The following is a 20,078-nucleotide window of genomic DNA, read 5'->3' on the forward strand; positions in this document are numbered from 1 at the left end:
AGAATTACTTAAATTATATTAAGAGTAAGCAGGTGGCATTTGAAGATACTGGGATTTGAAAAATAGTAGTGAAACAGCCAGATATAGGGAGATCCTTTGAAATACGGAAACAGAGAATGTTGGAAATGGAACAACTCCCTGACTCATTGCACAGACTGGATCTAAGGATTAGGAAGGGGAAAGGAAGGCCTTCCTCATTTCTCTTCCTCCATCCCCTTTCCCCCCACTTTTGCCCCTTCATTTCCCCCCCAACCCCCATCACGCCTCCCCTTTTCCCCCTGTCCCCTTACCCTAACAACTACGGGGACTTACTGTGTGCCTGACACTGCGCCATATGTGTTAATTACATATAGAATGTAATAATTTTAATAATACATTTTAATAATTTAATAATACATATTTGTACCATCCTACATATCAAGAAACCGAGGCTTGGAACAATTAAGTAATTTGCCCCAAGTTATCCAACTAGGGAAAGATATTGATTGGAAACTAGGTGGGCTGACTCCAGGCTCCTACTGCAAACCTGGCACAGAGCGAGTGCTCAGTTACATTAGCCCGGAGATTGTAGATGCAAAGAATGAACCACAAAACAGTGAAGTGATTTTCTCAAGGTCACACACTGTTCAATGGTAATGCAGTTTATCCAGTTCTCTGATTCCAGGTCACTCTTCTTTCTGCAGTGCCAGGTTGCTGATTATACAAAGAGAAACGTTAGAACATTAACTTCTAGAAACATATAGCCTCCTGTCCAGCTTCCAAGTTCTGAATTTTCACATTACTTGAATTGTTTTTAAGTTTTAAGTAGAAGCACTAAGCACTGCCAGAAGTAATGCCAAAGAAACTGTTTCTGGCTAATACTTATTTCCTAATGGACAAAAAAAAAAAAAAATGTCAATATTAGATTTAATGTATTTCTTCTTCCCTGAAGCAATTTAAAAAATAAATAAAACCTCTTTTTATCAGGCAAACTGTTGAGGAGGAGGGATTACAGTGAATCAATCGTTGCCCTGAGGTAGAGAAGTCATCATCTGTCTCCCTGACAGTAGGACCACAGCTCTCACCCAAGGTTGACTGGTTATTCAGAGCCTGAGTACTGATCATCCATTTTAGCCATTGACTTTGGGTGAGAAAGACCATGACTCCAGACCATCTGTGGAAAATATGTCTTGGCAATGGCCACCCCGTGCCCTCCTTGGCCTGTGGGAACCACCTCAGTACGGCCCTGCCACTCTGCCATAAGCAGGCAGTAGGCGAGGCTCGCTAACCCCATCCTGCACCTACCAGTTTTTGAAGGAAAAAAACATTAGACAATCAGTCCATAACCTTCCCACCTCCATGACCTCCTTTTTTCATGTCAACTTGATCAAACTGTATCTGTTCTTTTCAAGGCTCAGCTCAAGCATGAATATCTCCTTTGCATCCCACTCCAGAGCCTTAAGTTATGAATAATCTTACCCTTCAGGAAAGTTCCCACACATGTGGTTTGTACCTCCCTCATCACCCTACTGTTCTCTGTCTGATATGATATCTGTGCCCATCTCCTTGTCCCCATTAGAACATAAGACTTTCAAAGTAAAGACGGAGTCTTGCCTGTCTTTCCTGACAATTCTTAGGACAATGGTTTTTTCTGTTTGGGACTCAGTGCATACTGGTATTATTGAATTTTCAGGTCGATATATGCCAAGATGTAACAAAGTTCTGGAAAGACAACAATGGCACTCCATATTCTTTTTTCTACACACCTATCTGATTACTGACATGTTCTGTCAGTGATGCATCCTTTAGTTGATGGCTTTAGTTTACTCCAGGAAAGGGAAAACAAGTAAGCCAGGGGATGGCAAACTATGGCTTGTGGGCTAAATCCAGCCCATTGCCTGTTTTCATGTAGCCAGTGAACTAAGAATAGTTTTTATATTTTCAAATGATAGGGGGGAGAATAATATTTTAAGATACAATAAGATTACTTTAAGTTTGAATATTTTTAATGATATGATGTTCAGATTTCATTGTTTATGAATAAAGTTTTATGGGCATACAGCCATACCCATTTGTCTGTGGCTGTTTTGCACCAAAACAGCAGTTAGAAGTTGAATAGTTACCACAGAACTATACATCCCAGACAGCCTATATATTATTACTATCAGACCCTGGATAGAAAAACGTGCCAACCCCTGTTTTGAGTCATTCTTGAGAAAGGAATTGGGTGGCCTTTTTGATCAAGCACGAATTGGATGAAGGCAGAGAAAGGCTGAAGGAAAAGAAATTTGGAAACAAGAAAAGGGAGGCAGGAACCTAATGGGAGATGCAGGGTCTTCTGGGTTTTGTATATCTGTGTGGCAAATGTCTGCACAAAGAGATTTCAGTCTCCTCAGGAGCACCTGGATTCTGACAACCGGTGGACATGCCAGAGGGGCAGACATTGAGTATTTTACATAAGCTTTCTGGTCTCCATTAAGGACTCTGTACGGTTCCTTAAGAGAAATTGTAAACTAGGAAGGGTAAGATTAGGAGATTGTCAGTCATCCCTGATCACCCCATGTGCCAATGCTAGGACTGCGGGGTTTTAGATCTACAGGGCTCAGTGTCACCCTTTGTCTCTGATTCGTGTGTGTGTGTGTGTGTGTGTGTGTGTGTGTGTGTGTGTGTGTGTTAGGGAAATCTTTGAATGTGTGTCTGTCTCTCTGTGTGTCTCTTTGGAGGAAATCCATTTTGGACAAATGCCAGTTAATTATCACGTACGTGGGGATCATTAAACACTTGAAGTTTTCAAATCAAGACACATCAGTGAGAACTTGGCTTAAACCAGTGCAGCCCCTTGAGAGTTGCGATTTCAGTTTTTCGTTTAGAAATCTGCTGCCATTTTCATGTGTTTCTCTTATTTTCTTATTACAGGGTAATGCCCTGTATTTCAAATCAGCCAGAAATGTGACAGTGAACATTCTCAATGACCAGACTAAAGTGCTAACTCAGCTGATAACAGGTAAGAGAAGAAAACTTGGTGGTGCCTAGTCCATGCTAAGTACTCAGAACCAAAAATTGAATGAAGCACCATGTGAACTAAAGAAAGAAATGTCTGCTAACACATTTTACAGTGTGTTAGAGAGAGAGAGAAGGTGGCATGTGTTCCATGAATCTACTAAAGGGTAGCGTCTTGTCATATACACACATTTAACTTATGCAGATTTAGTAATGTTTGTTTAGGGCGGAATAAACTATTTTCCATGTAGCATAGCCCCTAAACAGAAGCCAGCTGCTTCATCGGGTGCTCAACCACAGATAAGCTTTCTGCTCCAACGCTGGAGGAAAGGCTGACTGTGCTGAATTAATTGAAAGAGAGCCCAGTATACACAAAACCATGCACACCATACTTTATGGGGCGTAAAGGGGATTTCTAATGGTCGTTTGAATCCATGCCGTATTTGTGGTACGTGCTGACTTTGAACCTTAATTCAATTGCAAGATGCAGATGGACCTTCACTGAATATTTTTGTGTGGTTCTTTTTAACATAGCAGATCTGCTCCTAACCACTATGGAAAGCACCCACTGGGTTTTAAGCTGCATGTTCCTAAAATTTAAACGAGGATTGGTTATTCACAGCCATGCTTGCAGTGATAAACATGGGCCTCCTGGCTGTGGTAATACGTTGAGTGGTATGGCCAGTGCCCCCTCTGTAGGTTACACGCAGCAGTAAACAGGAGCCATTATTCACCCCACAGTGGAAAGGGAAAGGGGTGTGCGTCTGAATGGCATTGTTATACTTCCAGTCAGAGAATGCCATTTGTTTAGCTCCAGGGCTGAAGGAAAAGTATACAGATGGACATTTTTGAAGCCAGTTGCCCAAATGCCCTGAAACGTTACTGTGACTACAACATCTGGGGCCCCACCAATGCACATGCCATGGGGAAACAGGTGCCTTTGTGCCCAGAGTCCTGCTGGGGAAAGAGCCCCACTGTGTGCCTCGCAGGAGCACTGCCTGTAGATGCTCCACAGCCAGGGGGTGACTTGGACCATCTACCAGGGAAAACACAGGCGTGGGAGGAATCGCTGCACGGCAGAGCCCATAGTCCATAACCACGTTGTTCCAGCCTGCGATTGCATGGTCCGTGGTGCTTGTAGGACATCTGGCCTAGTCACAGTGCTAAATAACTAAATAAACAGCTTCAGTGAGCAGTGATTTAAGTGGCGTGTGTGAAAATTACCTCCAGACGGGAAATAAATCCAACCTCTGGCCCCCAGACTTCCGCATCCAAAAGGAACTTATTTAGCCCGTTGATCGTTTGCCATTTATTTGTAGTGGGATATTTGGTTTACTTGAAAGATGTTGTTTTAATAAAGCCGGAACTGCCAAATTATTATTATTCAGCAAGACTCAGTCAGTCAGTCTCTCTCTCCCCTGCCCTCTCCCTCCTTCCCGCTCCCCCTCTCCATCCCCACCTCCTCCTTTCCATTTTCTCCCCCTGACTCCCCTCTTCCTCCCCTTTGCTCTCTTTCCCCTCTCTGCCCTCCTCTTCCTCCTTCCTCTCCACACTTCCCCTTCCCACTTTCCCCATTTTCCCATCTCCCTTCCCCCATGCTCCCTTTCTCTCTCTCTTTCTTCCCCTTCTCTCTTCTTTCCTCTTCCCCCTCTTCTTTCACTCTGCCCCTTCTTTCTTCCTCCTTGTCTCTCCCCCTTCTCTCTCTTTTCCCTTCTATTTTCTCCTCTCTCTTACCTCCCTCCTTCCCAGCCTTCCGTTTTCCTGTCTCCCCTGCCCAAATCGGGCCCTCTTGGAAGCTGGCAAACCTATCCCTAACTCCGCAGGCAAGGCCTGAGGTAGCTAATATTCAAATGAGATGAGCAAACAGCCATCTATCACCAGCCAGCAGGAGCCCTTTAAGATGATTTCTAGAGAGGATAGATGTGTCCATAGTATAATTCTAAAGCATTCCCACACACACAGCCCTACCTCTGAAGTGCTCTTTCAGGGTTCTCTTTTTACGGTTACACACATGGACAGCACACAGCACTTCCAGGAGCCAGTTTCTTCTAAAGCCTGTTCCACCTGGTAGTGTACCTGGTGGTGCATCTATCCCACAGCAAATGACTCCTGTCGTCCAAGAGGCCAGGTTTACTAAGGCAATCCAGAGGAGTCAAGAATTTTCCTGCTTATCTACAGAATGTTTCAAAAGCCCAGAAAAAAATTCCAGTGTTACCGATTCAGGTAATCTTGTGTTGCGAAACAGTGTTTTAAGTGGTAGTTAAGTTCCTAGGCTACACCACAAATGCCTATTTGACTGATACTGCGGCTGATTTAGTGTCTCCTCCGTGGTGGGGCTGGACAGGAAACCCACTGAGCTGCAGGAAGAAAAATAGTGGGGGAGCCTTCCACAGCCTCTTGCCAGAGTGGGCAAAGGTCCCAGCGTCAAGGGAGGTGGGGAAAGCAATTAGGCTGCATGGCCCCAGGCCTTTCCAGCTCCCAAACTTGTGGCCGTGGCATGACTGGGACCCTGCTGATGTATCCTGGTAAGATCTTCCTGTTTGGGGAATCAGTGACGTCACACACAGACTACCACGCACAGATGGAGATTAATTGAAGATTAGTTTCGAGTTACCATTAGTGATTTTTTTCCATCCCACAGAGGAACCATGGGTTCACCAAGGGACCTCCTGAGCAGTCTCCAATTCCATTTGCATGTCTCTCTAGAATCATTTTTTTTGAGATTTCACCAGGTCTGAGGAGGTTTGGCAGTCCCAGGTGAAATCAACAAGAGCACAAGCCGACTGTACCATTGAACCAGCACTCCGTGGAGTTTTTGCTAAACTACCGTTACTGACCTTTATGTACCCAAATGGTTCTGCCCGTGGAAAATTCCATGTCGTATTCTGAGCAGCCCTGAAATGCAAGATAACGTGTGTCTTGTGTTCTCTGAGTACTGCCGTCTCCTCAGCACACTCTCCTGTACGTCTCATGTCCCATTCATAAGTTCAGAGGAAGCACATTTCACACACAGGCAGGTGTTCTCGACGCTTCAGGGGCCATATCTCATGTTATCGCCTAAGTCCATGGAGGGAGGCAAAGTACAGGTATTTGTGTCCCCTACTCCTGCCACCACTTTGCCATCTGACTGGATCCAGAGCAAACGGTGCTCACATGGGCCCCTTCGGAGGTCATTCATTCATTCATTAGCACGTCTTGACCTCTTGATTCTCAATCTCCCTTCTAAAAAAAGGGGTAACAACCCCAAAGCATTGACAAATATTACAGATTTTCCTCAAGTTTTTGGTGTCACCAAGGAGGCAGCTGCACCTTAGCCCTCCTCCCAGGACAACTAATCCGAAGCCCTCATGTGCATCTCTGTTCTTTCAGGATCTCTCTAGCCCTGGTCCCCATCTTTCTACTTCCCCTCATCCTCCAAAAGCTCCTTTCCTAGCTGTTACTCCTGTGTTGGCTCCAACCCCCTTTTCCTTCCTAGATAAATAAACACCCCTTTTTCTTCTGTGGAATAATTTTGAGAGCTCAGCCAGACCCAGATCTGCCATTAGCTCACTTGGTGACCTTGAGGAGCCCTTAACCTTGCTGCCACTTGCTCTTCTCACCTACAGCATGGAGGCAGTCAGAGAAGATAACTTCCAGGCCCCATGCCATTTGGAAATGCCGTGCAATATCTGCTATTTCAATCCCCCACTCATTAAGGAGCCCGTCCAATGTCCTTATTTTTGTCAGCAGGCTAGTATGGATGTTCTGACAAGAGATGAGCTCTGCCAAATTGACATGATTATGTGCGTGAGGCAAGTGCACTCACTACAAGATGCTTATCATTAATTCTCTTCAATATGTTGTGGCCACTGCATTAGAAAAATGGTCATGGTCATTCGTGGTCGCAATGCTGATGATAATCACAAGAGCGTCCTCTGCATTTCACAGCACTTTTCTGCCTACAAAGTTTTTTTTATACACACAGTGTATAGTGTGATCCTTTTGATCCTTCTTTCTATGGGGGTAGGTAGACTAGGTGGTGATAGTCCAATTTTATGGATGGTGGAAAATGAGATCTTCAGAAAGATCAAATGATTTGCTCAAAGTCACATTACCAGAAAATGAGAGAGTTGAGACATCATTCTTATCCTCTGATTCTTAGACTGATAGCCTTGACAAGAAAAGGAAAGAAGCCCCAGACATCAGGGGCCGGCCTGGCACTATTAGCCAGTCCTCAGCGCTCTCCTGTTTAACCATAAATAATTTCACAGAACATCCACACCAGACAAGGCCACTTGGTGGCCATGCCGGATCAAGACAAAGGAACAACAAAGACAGCTCTGAACACAAACATGTCTCTGAACAAAGGTCATTCTGAACGCAGACAAAAATGAGAACATTTACCCAAACCACAAACTGAACAAACATCTCTCTATCCTAGCTTTTATGCCTGCTCTTTCTTTATCCATGACAGTTCTAGCATTGCTCTGGTCTTCCCTACTTCTAGAACAGATTTATTAAGATACAGTTATAAGATGATTCCTACTTCCTGACAGCATTTAATCCACAGCAAAGCTTTGCTTCCTTAAACCCTGACCCAAATAACCTCATAGAAGGCCAAATACTACAGTAAGTTCTTCCTTGTTACTGAGACGTCTCGTGTGGTTTCCCACGTGTGTGTTTTCCCTCCCAGCAAGGGGTGTTCCTGGTGGTGTCTGCCTGGGAGGCATTGTGGGCCCTTTCATTACTACGTTTTATTCATAAGTAACACTGTCTGGAAAAATAACTCGAAGGAAACAGAATTCTATCTCAGACTCTCCTGGGCAGATTTGGTTAAATATAAATATAATTTTTTTCTGTATGAATTTCTAGATCAAAAGATAAATTCCTTTTGATCCGAGCTAGGTTCCATGAGGGTGATTACACTCCCAGGTTATTCTGATAAACTTCATGTATTCAGGTGGCTCCAGCTCAGATACACTGAAATGTCTCCTTTCTTTTTTTAGGAATTCTAACACGTGAACCTGTTTGTTCCCCAAACTACCCAAAACTCTCTGTGGGTTTTATTTATTTATCAATCAGTGTTTAAATTGACATCTGTCTGTCTCCGTCAGAAGATAAGTGCTATGGAAGCAGACGGGGGCCTTGTCTTCTGCAGCCCCACCTTCAAGAATAATATCTGTTGTCATATGACAAACCCTTGAAACTTATTTTTTATGGAAAGAAATCCCAGCATAAATGGTTCAACAATTTCCTAGGCAAGTAATTGCAAAATATTATAGCCTTTTCGGCCAGGAAATGATCGGTATACTGAAGAAACAGACCTGTCTGATGTCAAATGCAGCCAGGGGGTCAAGGGTACAGAAAGAGTGAGACAGATTTCAGCTGAATGTACAGGCGCCCTTTTCAGCAGCTAGGACTAGCCAAAGATATGCTGGTTGCTTCAAGAGGTGGTGAGCCTCTTGTGCCTCAATACACTCAAACCTATACCTACAAATATTTGACAGTAATTTGATGGTTAGCTGAGAGAAATCTCATTCAAGCATTAGCTTGAAGGAAAGGCATGATGGTCTTTAAAATCATAGCCTGAGAGCGTATGATTAAAAGTAATTGACAGGACATGGCTAAAGTCATGAGACTGATTTTCACGGTTGGCTTCTGGAAACCAATCCACTTATATTAAAGTCCAATACAATCTTGTCAGATGTATGCACTCTATGAAGAGCTCATTGTAATTAAATGCAATGAGCCTAATGTTCTCTCTCTCTCTCTCTCTCTCTCTCTCTCTCTCTCTCTCTCTCTCTCCTCTCTCTCCTCTCTCTCCTCTCTCTCCTCTCTCTCCTCTCTCTCTCCCCTCTCTCCCCTCTCTCTCCTCTCTCTCTCTCTCTCTCTCTCTCTCTCTCCTCTCCTCTTCTCTCTCTCTCTCTCTCTCTCTCTCTCTCTCTCTCTCTCTCTCTCTTTCTCTCTCTCTCTTTCCCTCCCCCACCCCTTCTAGGTCCAAAAGCCGTAGAAGCTTATGGCCAAAAGTTTGAAGTAAAGACAGTTTCTGGAAAATTGCTCTTCTCTGCGGATAACAATGAAGTCGTAGTAGGAGCTGAGAGATTACGAGTTTTAGGTAAGGAAACTTTAAGCATTCAATCGGTCTGATGCTACTGTGTACATTTGAGAGGAAAAGTGAAATGGTTTCTGGATTCTCTTAAAATGAGGCTGTTGAACCTGTCACCCCAGCGCCTGGTCCCTGGTGAAAATTTCTCAACTCATGAAGTCTTTGTGGCATGTGTGCCAACACTGAGCTTTGAGTGGGATGTGTGCTCATGACAAGAAATATAAGAGGGCACATCTGTCCTCACATTGGCAGTCTTGCAAGAAGCAGTCAAGACCTGTGTACCTATATACCTGCTATCGTGATTACTAAACCTGGTTCTAAGCTAAGAATCACCTTTGTTTGTGCCTCGGGAGTGGTGCATTCATTGAAAATCTGCACAATTCAGTTTTAGCTCTGTATTACTTCAGTTGACCTTTGTGAAGGTTTTATCTGGGTAGAGTAATTGTTGGACTTGTTTTAACCTATTAAGGTTTGTTTGGTTTTGTGGGTTTTGTTTTTTTCCACTCTATATTAAAGTAAAATTCTAAAAGAAAAAAGGTGTTAATGCTGAGAAGGTTGGCTTTGGTTTGGCTTCTTTTACTCACGCTTTTTGAACATCGAGATGTTAGATGACAAATCCTGAAGGTGGAGCCGTTCAGTTCTAAAATCTTTATTGAAATCCTCTTACGTGAACCCAAACCAAAGTGCTCTCACTGCCTCTTTTGTAAAAGTTCAGGAAAACTATATTACTGGTTTAGATTTTTCATACCAAGGGAGGAAGGAGCATTTGCCTACCTTATAATAACATGACTCAGTGCTTATGCTTTATAACTGGATTTTAAAAATTGCATAGTATAAACAGCAATGAGGAGTGAGCCACCTTTTATGGGCAGCTTGTAGTTTTATAGTTCTTAATCTATACTTAAAATTTTATATTTCTTCCTTTTGGAAAAAACTACAAGCCACTATATGCACAGACTACACAGGGAGTGGGGTCTGCTGTCCCACAGCCTTTGAAGCGTATCACGAGGCCCAACCATTATCTTCTTCCTCCTGAGCTATTTTAAAATGGTTCCTTTTTTTTCCTTTCTTTCTTTTTTTTTTTTTTTGGACATTGTGGCTGCAGTATTTGTGATAGAATATACTACAATGTGGATCATCTCTACTTCTGTGTATATTTATTCATTTATTATTAGACCTCACGCACAATCTTCTTTTTTCCCTCTCTTTGCTTGTAGGGTGTGATATATGTCGTCATGCACTTTGATTAATGTATTAGAAATCTACAAATCTGTTTTGTACTTTTTATACTGTTGGATACTTATAATGAAAATTTTACCAGGTTATTGAATAAATTTGGTCTTAGTAGCCCCCCCCCCCCCAAAAAAAAAAAAATCATCTAGGGAACCTCTGAAAAATTTATGTTCATAGATCCAACCATGACTTACTGCATTAGATGCTCTGGCGGAAGGGCCCAAGAATTTGTTTGTAAAAACATTGGCAGGAATTTCTGTGGTCCCGCTGTCACAGTCCTTGAGTCTGAGAACACAGCCAATCAGTGTCTGTGGCTGTACACCGAACGGTCTAGCATGGTGGTTTAGGGGTTGCGTGCTGGAGCTAACCTGGCTCTTAATCCCTGCTTTGTCACCTCTTCGCTGTGTGACCTTAGACACGTCACTGACATCACTAAGCCAGCTTTCTTTTCTCAATTGGACTACGAGCATCTACCATCTTGAGTTTCCTAGGTTTAATGAGATCATGTAATATTCACTTATCACGGCGCCTCATACAAAACAGTCCTCAGTCAGTGGTAGCTGCTGCCGCTGTTACTACGCGTGCTCCTGCTACTGTTCCAAATACTAGTCCAACTTTCCCTTCTATTGCTGCCTAAGAGTTACTGAAATGCAGTGGTTAAAAGCTCAGAAATGCACCCATTCTGATCTTAACTCATCTCTATCCTTTACTATTTGTGGGCCCTTAAGCAAGTTATCTAACCTCTCTGTGCCTTTGTTTTCTTCATCTATTAAATGGGGGTCCTAGAAGTATCTACCTTCCAATGTCTTGGAAAGATTGAATGCAATGATCTGTGGAAGTGCTTAGTTGGTTGGTTAACCAATAGTACGTGTTCATTAAGTGCTAACTTGAAATTACTGTTTGTTCTCTGTATTGTTAGTTTCATTAGGCATCTGCTTCTGGTTTCACTGCTGTCCTGGTCATCACCTCTGCCCTCAGTTAATCAACTTGCCAGAAAGTGCGTTCTCCCCTCCCTCCTCCCCCGATTATCCCACCCTGTACTCTCCCACCTGTATTTCTCCCCAGCTCCCCTATCACCGTTACTTGTCTCATTATGCTCACTTATCTCAGTTTCAAAACTCAGCATCATCCTGACCAGCGTCAGGCTGAGCAGAGTTAGATGGTGACAGTGACCAACCTGAGGTGGCTCAGTGGAAGTGAGGGTGCAGGGTGCAGAGGCACAGAGCCAGGGGCATCTGATGCCTGGTCCTGTGCTCCCTGGTGCCATGGTCTGGGACAGCAAACACCCTTGGTCTGTCAGGGCCTTGCTTTTTCCTATCTGTAACAAGAGTTGTCTAGAGCAGACATTTTCAAACAGTGTTTTTGAATTCATTAAAAAACAAACAAAAAACTTTTAAATATAAAGAATTTATATCCAATCACAATAAATAAAATATATAAAAGCCCAGGACTTCCCTGGGTTGTAGGTGGGGCTTGGGAGGGAGAAAGGTCAGAGATTGGAGTCATAGCTATGTAGTTTCATTCTTTTCCCCTCTGTGTCCTTTGGAGACCTCTTAGTGCTTATTTTTGAAACCCCTTAAGTGGATAGACTATCAAAAAATAGACCACTTGCTATGATTCCGATACCATGCTTTTTATGCACTATTATACAGAGAGTGCCAAAAAAAAAAAAAAATGTATACACATTTTAAGAAAGGAAAACTGTATTAAAATTGTAATAATATATACCGATAACGAAAGATGAGTACAAGTGATGTGTAAACATTTTTTGGCACCCCCGGTATTTACACATCACCAATACAGTGTAAGTGAGGCATCATTTTTTTCATCCCATTTTACAGATGACAGACCCGAGCCATAGTAACGGGTGCGAGCTAGAATTCCCAGCCAGGTATTTTGAAGGCGAACTGCTTTACTTTAAAGCACTATACAGGTCAGACAATTAAGTTTGCAAACTTTCCACCGTGCATCATATGTTGCTGCCTTCTCAAATTTGTCCCATTTTCAGATGAGTAAACTAAGGCTTGAAACAGTGAAGAAATTTGCCCACGATCAGGCGCCAGTTAGCAACAGGACCGATGTTCAAATCCTTGCCTATGGACTCCAGCCTTAGTCCACTTAACTGCATGTAAATATATTAGTGCTGAGACCCTTTCCAACTCTCACAATTAATGTTTTTCTCTATGATTTGCAGAAATGACACTTTCCACATTAGTTCTAGATTTTGGGGTTTAATAAACACACACACACACACACACACACACACACATGCACTTTAGGCTATTCTCTTTTTCAATAGTACTTTGCTATACCAGCTCTAAAATAATTGCCCAGGGGAAAAAGTGATGGTATCTCTTGCCAAGATCCTTTTGTATAAATGGTGTTTGGCACTTCCCATTAGTTTCTTAGTGCTTCATAAATCAACTCATTGCTTTAAAACCTGACTTTGCAAAGATACAGGATAATTTTAGATGTCCAAACACTTTAGTTGAATCTTAGTGTACAAAACTCTCGGATGGTGTCAGTGAAGAACTCCTTCACCCCACGCTGTGTAGACTAAGGGCTGAAAGATTATTGTAGTTTTCAGTCACTTCACGGCAGGTGGATATTTTGTTGTTGCTGCTGCTTATGCTTGTGATATGTCACTTAGAGAATGATTGAGGATAAAAATCTGTCTCTCTCCATCATTAGAAGCATTTGTTTTCTCATGTAAAAAAAGAAATGTAGAAAGAAAGCAGCATAATAAAGACCACTGCTGCTGCCAGTGCTGAGATTAGGAAATGACCACCCCACAAATCTCCCATCAGCCTACTCAGTGAAATGAGCCTACTGTGTTGCAGACGAGCTTCCTGTCAGCTGGGATTCAGCCATATGGTGTGGAACGAGAAATGTAGGCATTTTCATTTTCAGCTTAATGAGAAGTTTGTCTTTTTGAATTGTCAGACTGCACCAGCTCTTGGGAGTTTTGAATCAGGATGCATATTTCATGGCAGAGTCCAACCTAACCTGGGTTTGAAACCTTGCTCAACCATTTAGGATCTGAGTGACCTCATCCACGTCTCTTTCTCTCTCTAAGCTTTAGTTTCCACATGTATAAAACAAAGAGAGGAACGAAATAAAGAATGGAAATAATGATGAATGAATATAATAAGAAACATATGTAAAAAATCTATTATTTTAGTTATAGTTAAGTGGGAATAAGCAGTAGAATGTCAGAAGGAATAACCCTGAGAAGATAATGCCTCTTGGGTATAGTAGCCTAACCCTTAGGCTCAGAGTAATTGTTTACATGCTTCTCTGGATAACCACACACACCTGTTCAGTTTTTAAGACAATGACACACACCTTGAGTAATATGGTCTTTGAATGATATGGCAAAAGGACTAGTAGCCATGCCTCATAAAGAATGATTCAGTTATCACTCGGGAAATTTTTATCCTGGAAAAGAGATGAAGGAATCAATGTAGGCAGACTGCAGTTGCCAGTCTCTCATGTACGCATGTCTTTCCTGAGGAAAAGAGAGCAGTCAAGAGCCAAGGAGCTGAGTGGTTGAGAGTACAGGTTTAATCGTGGTTTCTGTCATTTGTCAGCTGGTGCCCTTGGATGTGTGACTTCACCTTTCTAGGCTTCCTCCTACTCTTTAATGTAGTGTAATAATGTCTGGCTCTCACAGCAGCTGGGAGAAGTGGATGGTACCTGTATGTAGAATGAACAGTACAGGACGTGCTACCCAGTAAGTACTCAGTACATGCTAATTGCTGTCATGTTAGTGATTTCTGTCAGCCCACTTGGGCTTCAGGGGACCCATCAGGTCCTGAAATTTTACACAGGCCTTGTGTGTTCACAAAAGAGGGCGTTCAGAGAGAAATCGGCTTAGGACTTGTAGGAGTGTTTATATATAAGGTAAGCTTGGACAAGTGCATTTTCTGGACACAGCTAGGGCCAGAATAGACAACACTTTTATGGGGTAAGAGATACTGTACCACCCTTTTTTACCTGGGTACATGTAAGGCTGGTCTTCCTAACATGTGTGTTCTCACATTGGACTTAGGTAGTGGAGGGATTGAAGACCTGGGTTGGATTCCCAAAACTGGAGGGTCTCTCCTTCCACTCACTAAGACAGTGGGTTTCAAAGTGTGGTTCTTGGATAGGAGCGTCAGCTATGGTTTTCTTGTTAGTCATGCAGACTCGAACCCCACCCCTGACCTACTGAATCAGAAATTGGGGTGTGTGGCCCCGCACACGGAACAAGCCTTCAGGTGGCTGTGATGTATGCGGAAGTTGGTGAACCACTGACCTAGGACAGTCACAACCTTGCCGGGTGCACTCAGTTGATGCCAGGCTTCAGCTTTTACAACTTCGTTCCAGAAAATCTACAAAATAAATAAAGCTACCATATGTTGAGGGCTTACTCTGTGCAAGATGCTGAACTAACCACTTACCACGAATCTATATTTGATCCTCACAACAACCTTAAAAAAAGAGGGCACTGGCTTATCACCTTGATTCATAGAGGAGTAAACTGAGGGACAGAGTAATGCACCCACCTGCCCAAAGTTCCGCAAAGAGAAAGTGGTGGAGTCAGGATCTGAATCCAGGCCATCTTCCCCGCTACTCAATGACCTTTCACAGTAATCTTCACCTTCCTCAAACTCCAGAGCACGTTGGCATCTCAGTGAGAGGCAAAGAACTGGGCAACGGTTTTCCAGCTATTCCTCTGCTTTTTGCCTTCTGCATACTCTGTTCTTCGCACAACCCTCCCACATCTGACTGTTTCTCTGCTTCCTTCACTAACTCGTCTTTCACCTAGTAAATGACGTACATTCGTACTTGGCATGACGTGCGGGTTCCCCCAAAGTTCAGGCCTTGTTTTTCTCTTTTCACATATCTATGGGAAATCCCACACTTACACACAGTTTCAACATTTACTTTTTCAGGTGACCCCCAAATCTGTTTTTGCCTTAAACTGTCTTCTTAATTTTAGGTCCAAATTCCCAAACAGCCTGGACTTTCTGCATGGCTGTCTTCCCATCACTTGCATTTCATCACCTATAGCTGACATGCCTCTCCACCAAAATCCCCACCTCTCCAGAATCCACTTCCCTAGTTCTCCACATGAGGCCTCCATTCCCCTCGTTTACAATGCCTTGCTTTCATTCAAATACCAGATGCTGTCTTTCTTATGGGCGTGAATGGCTTTACCAATTTGGGGTTTTCCATATTACAAAGGTAACTATTTAGGTCTGACACAGAAAATGTAGGTTTCTAGTCAGGCCCCTCCACTTAGTTACCAAGAAGGTGTAAAATTAGTTTGCAAGCTGAGGTGTAATGTAGTTAAGCTTGAATTACAGGACAGCATTATTAAATATTATACAGGAGTGTATAATATTGCTTGGTCTTTAAAAAGCAGCAAGCAAATGGGCACCATAAAAGCCTGTGCATCTAAGAGGCATCTTCAGGGAGACACCAGGGAAAACATAATTTTGATTTTCATTAATGACCAATTTCATTGAACAATGAATTGGACATTATAGCATTTATAAACAAAGCGTAATTATAAGTTGTCATTCTAATTGTTAATTAGGTCTATTTGTACTCTAGATTAGTTTTTTAAATATGTCCTCTAGATGCCACTTGATGCTAATTATCCGAGTTACATTATTATCAATTGAAAAACATTTTTAATTAAGTCTAAAGCCATTTAAATTAGCATAAGATTTATAGAAATTTAAATGCGGTCTGATGCTTGTTTTTTTGGAAGACATCAGCTGATACATGTAGCCTTTTGAATTCGTTTTTGATGAAACAAACTGCAATCTGGCAATTGATAATTATGATGAAACGAATGGGGTGTTCTGAGACGTGTTCATTCATTAAATATATGTGTGTATCATATATATATATATATATATATATGATATCTCCAAATCTGTGCGACTGGCGTCGTGGAGATACAGAGATGAAAGTCATTGCTCCTGCTCTCTCAGGGAGCTGTCTGTAATCAGAGAGATGAGACACATATATATATCTGAGAGCCCAAGCAGAAAACAAGCTGTTTAATAGGATAGAAACAAAGTGACTGTGGAATTACAGAATCCAGCTGTGGTGGTGCTGTATCTAAGAGAAAGTTTAGAAAGCTTCACAAATGAAGAGAGAATTTGAAGTAGGTCTCAGTATGGATTGGGGGGGGAAGCTTAGAGGGGGAGTGCTTGCTTGTGGACTGGAATAGCACGTGTTTAGTTGTCAGGATTCGGTTTAAACGGTTTAAATCCAACTCACAGCACAGGTGGGGAGATAGAAAAGTTCAGTGGAAGCAGCTTCAAGCCAGATCCAGTGGCTCAAAAAAAATTCAGTCTCTCTCTTTCCCGTGCCATCTTTGAGCTCTGTTTTCCAGTCTTGTATTTGGTCTTCAACTCCGCCGGTGAGCAGAAAGAGTGCTTTTCTTCCTCATCTAAATCCAACAAAGTCCTCGGTTTCACTCTGACCAGACTGACTTGGGCCATATGCCCATCCCTGAACAAGTTTTTGTGAACAGGATGGTAGAGTATGCTGGTTATTAGCGAGGCCTGGGTCATATCCCCTCTTCCAGAGCCCGAAACATCACTGGAGGCAAAAATGACAAAACTGAGCCTGTCCTTTCAGGGAGACCAGGAGAGGGCAGGGTTCTTTGGAAAAGACGATAGTGCTGGGACAAATAGAAGGCAGCAAGAAGACAAGAAAAGAGGAAGAGCAAACATGAGATGGAATGAATGACTCCATAAAGAAGCCGGAGGCACGAGTCTGCAGGCGCCGAGCAGGGCTGTGAGGACAGGACACTGTGGACGTCACTCATTCATCGGGTCACCAGGGCTCAGAACTGATTGAGTGACACGTAACGCACAAGGAGCTAAGGTTGGAAAAATGACTTAGGGTGAGACAGAGGAGGAGTTGTCCAAAGGAAAATTGGGGTGTCGTTACCAGGAAAGGGAATGGATGCTCGGCAAAGATTAGCAGCAAATGTACATTATACTCATCAAAGGTATGATCAGGGAAAATCATGACCACGATCCATGCGACAGAGGAACCCCGAGTGTGAAGGCTATTAGTGGAAGACACTTCAGAAGTTCTCTCCCTCTTGCTTGCTCAGCTCCAGGTACACTGTCCCACTTCCTTCATCGCCAAGTATGTTTTCACCTCCCAGCATTTGTACTTACTCTTCCATCTGCATAGAATCTTCTTCCTGGTCTCTGCGTAAAACATCTCTTCCTTTGTAGCTCGCACATCACTTCACTGAAGAGGTCTTCCTTCACCACCTTATAAAAAGAGCATGCTCCCCCTACCAGTGTCTACATAGGGCTGTCAAAGTACGGCCTGTGGGCCTGTGGGTCAAATCAGGCCAAAACCTCTGCCTGGTTTTGTAGATAATGTGCGCTGGAACACAGCCAAGCTCATTGGTATTGTCCATGGTGGCTTTCACACTACAACAGCACAGTTGAATCATTGAGACAAATCACATGGCCCACAAAGCCTAAAATACTTACTATTTGGCAGTTTCCAAAAGAAAAAAAGTTTGTCAATCCCTGGTCTGTACCTTTACTCTGCCTCATTCCCCTTCAGCGCAGTTATCACAGCATGACATTAGTATGTGTATAGATAGATATGATTATTTCCGTCCTCTCTGCCTCATTAGAATGTAAGCTTCATGATAGCAGGAACTTCTGTGTTTCAGAGTCTAGAATGCCTGGTACATATACGTGTTCTGTACTATTTGTTGCATGAAAGCATTGAAAGATTTTGAACATTGGAATGTTTTATAATCAGTCTAATACTATAGAAAAAGGAGGGAGGGAGAACTTGAACCTCACTTAAGAGAACACTAGAATACCTTCGCTGAGGGATTCATCAGGACCTAAACTAGGATAGAAAGAGACAAAAGAACAAATGGGAGAGATCACCTTGGAGGAGAACTAAGGAAACCTGGCAATTGACTGGCTATGAGGGGTCAAGAGACGAGGAAGTTGGGATGCTCTGGTGTTGCCTTGTTAGACGACTGTGACGGCATTAACAGACATTCATCGGAGCAACAGCAGGGTGAGATTAGAGGTAAATAGTTCAGCTTTAGATGCTCTGGGTCTTACTGCCTGTGGACCTCTGGAAGGAGGAGGCCAAGTGTCCAGTGGGAAAGGCCAGCGAAAAAGCCCCCAAGAGATGCCCAGCTGAGCAGGGGTCCGAGAGTCATCCACACAGGTTGCGTAGATGGGCTCCAGAGAGGAGGTGGCCTGGACGTGTTCCTGGAGAAGAACTGAGAGACGCTCATCTCGTGGGTGTTCCCAAACAGCCTGTAGCCGCCAACCCATTGCTGTCTCTGAAGGAAACCAAGGCTGCTTTACCAAGGCTGTGACTCCTTCCCAGAGGCATCTTCAAAAGTTGAGGCCCGTGTCCGCCTGCCTTTCACCATGAGAAGGAACTCAAAGGCTTTAGAACGTGACAAAACTGGGTTCTGCCGAGCTTACCCATCACGTGATGTTGGCTGCCGTTTCTCACACCACTTAAGCAGCGTGTGTAGGCTCTAAATAACCTCTCCCCCCTCCCTTTTCCTTTGCACCCGTGTTCACCCTCGTCTTTCCCTTCCTTTCTGAAGTATCCCATCAATGAGTGGAAGGAAGCACAGAGAGGCTGAAGGATGGTAGTAAAATGTGGCCATAGTTCCTCTATAGGTGGTGGCGAAAACTGAATGATTCAGACATCGATCCTTGGGAATTGAGAGCCCACCAATCTAATAGGAACATGCGGATAACAAATCAAGAGAGCCTGAAACTTGCCAGGGCCCTCCTTTGGTCTTCTGTTATCATTCGCAGAGAAAAATCTGCTGGGGATTCAACTATTTAAAAAGAATTGCTGGTTGTAGAGTTCTTCTCTGGCACCTCATTCCAAAGTCGGTTTATTATTTACAGGAATAATGCATTAGATCATAAAAATACATTTCCCATAAATAATGTAGCGAGAAAGCCAAATATAAAAGAGTCTCAGATGAACAACCCCAACCTTAATAAACCAGAGATGCTTAATGAGAAAAAGCACAAGTCTACAATAGAGAAACAATAATGGGGTTTTATCTGAAATGCTACTGGGAGTACAACTCTCATAATTCTCCAAAAAATAAAAGTGAGACAGTCCGAAAGCCAGGGTGATTTCTCCACCTGGTTTCACGCTTTCCTCCCGCCATGTGTGCGGGCATCATAAACTGTCACAGCCCAGCTTTTTCCCCCCAAGCTTTGGGGTCGATTCCTGATGCAGGAGGAAGAGGCCTTTGCTGGGCCCCACACACTTTCCCTTTGGCAAGAAAGAGATGTGATTTAGTATCAACATGATGGATTCATCCTTCTGTGTAACGTCACCAGCTGTCCCTGCAGCATATCCTTAGCAGACCTCCCAGTTGCTGAGCCATTGTCTCCCTCAGTTGCACGTGGGGGGGGGGGGGGGAGGAGAAAAGGCAGTTGGGGACATTTGTCAGCTTTCTAGTTTGATTAAAGAGTTGATGAGGCTCACGATTCGGCTGCTTTGAAGAGAACCAATTCCAGCACTTACCAAGCGGTATGTTTCTGTTTTTCTTTTGTTTGTGGAACTGACAGGACTTTAATTTGTCTGTCAAGCTGCAGTTAATACGCTTTCAGGCATCTGTTGGTTTGTTTCTATCATTAAAGTTTCCTTCTTGCCAGTTAATACCAAGAACTGAGTATTTTCCAACATGGCGATAAACGTCTGCCCGGCCCTCTTCAATGTCAAGAGGCTTAGCATGCAG

General features: G+C 43.2%; 1 protein-coding gene across 3 annotated transcripts in view; it reads left to right on the forward strand.

Annotated features, from left to right (window-relative positions):
• Positions 1 to 20,078, forward strand: part of SGCD (sarcoglycan delta) — an 837,085-nt gene that overhangs the window by 690,891 nt on the left and 126,116 nt on the right. For all 3 annotated transcript variants that reach the window (XM_074313830.2, XM_074313831.2, XM_019750404.3), the window contains 2 exons: positions 2,896 to 2,983; positions 8,954 to 9,073. In XM_074313830.2, the coding sequence (XP_074169931.1) occupies positions 2,896 to 2,983; positions 8,954 to 9,073 (208 nt within the window). The remainder of the gene's footprint in view (positions 1 to 2,895; positions 2,984 to 8,953; positions 9,074 to 20,078) is intronic.

The sequence above is a fragment of the Rhinolophus sinicus genome, chromosome 5 (genome assembly GCF_057876585.1).
Source record: "Rhinolophus sinicus isolate RSI-liver-muscle chromosome 5, RSI-T2T, whole genome shotgun sequence".
In the NCBI taxonomy this organism is placed as follows: domain Eukaryota; kingdom Metazoa; phylum Chordata; class Mammalia; order Chiroptera; family Rhinolophidae; genus Rhinolophus; species Rhinolophus sinicus.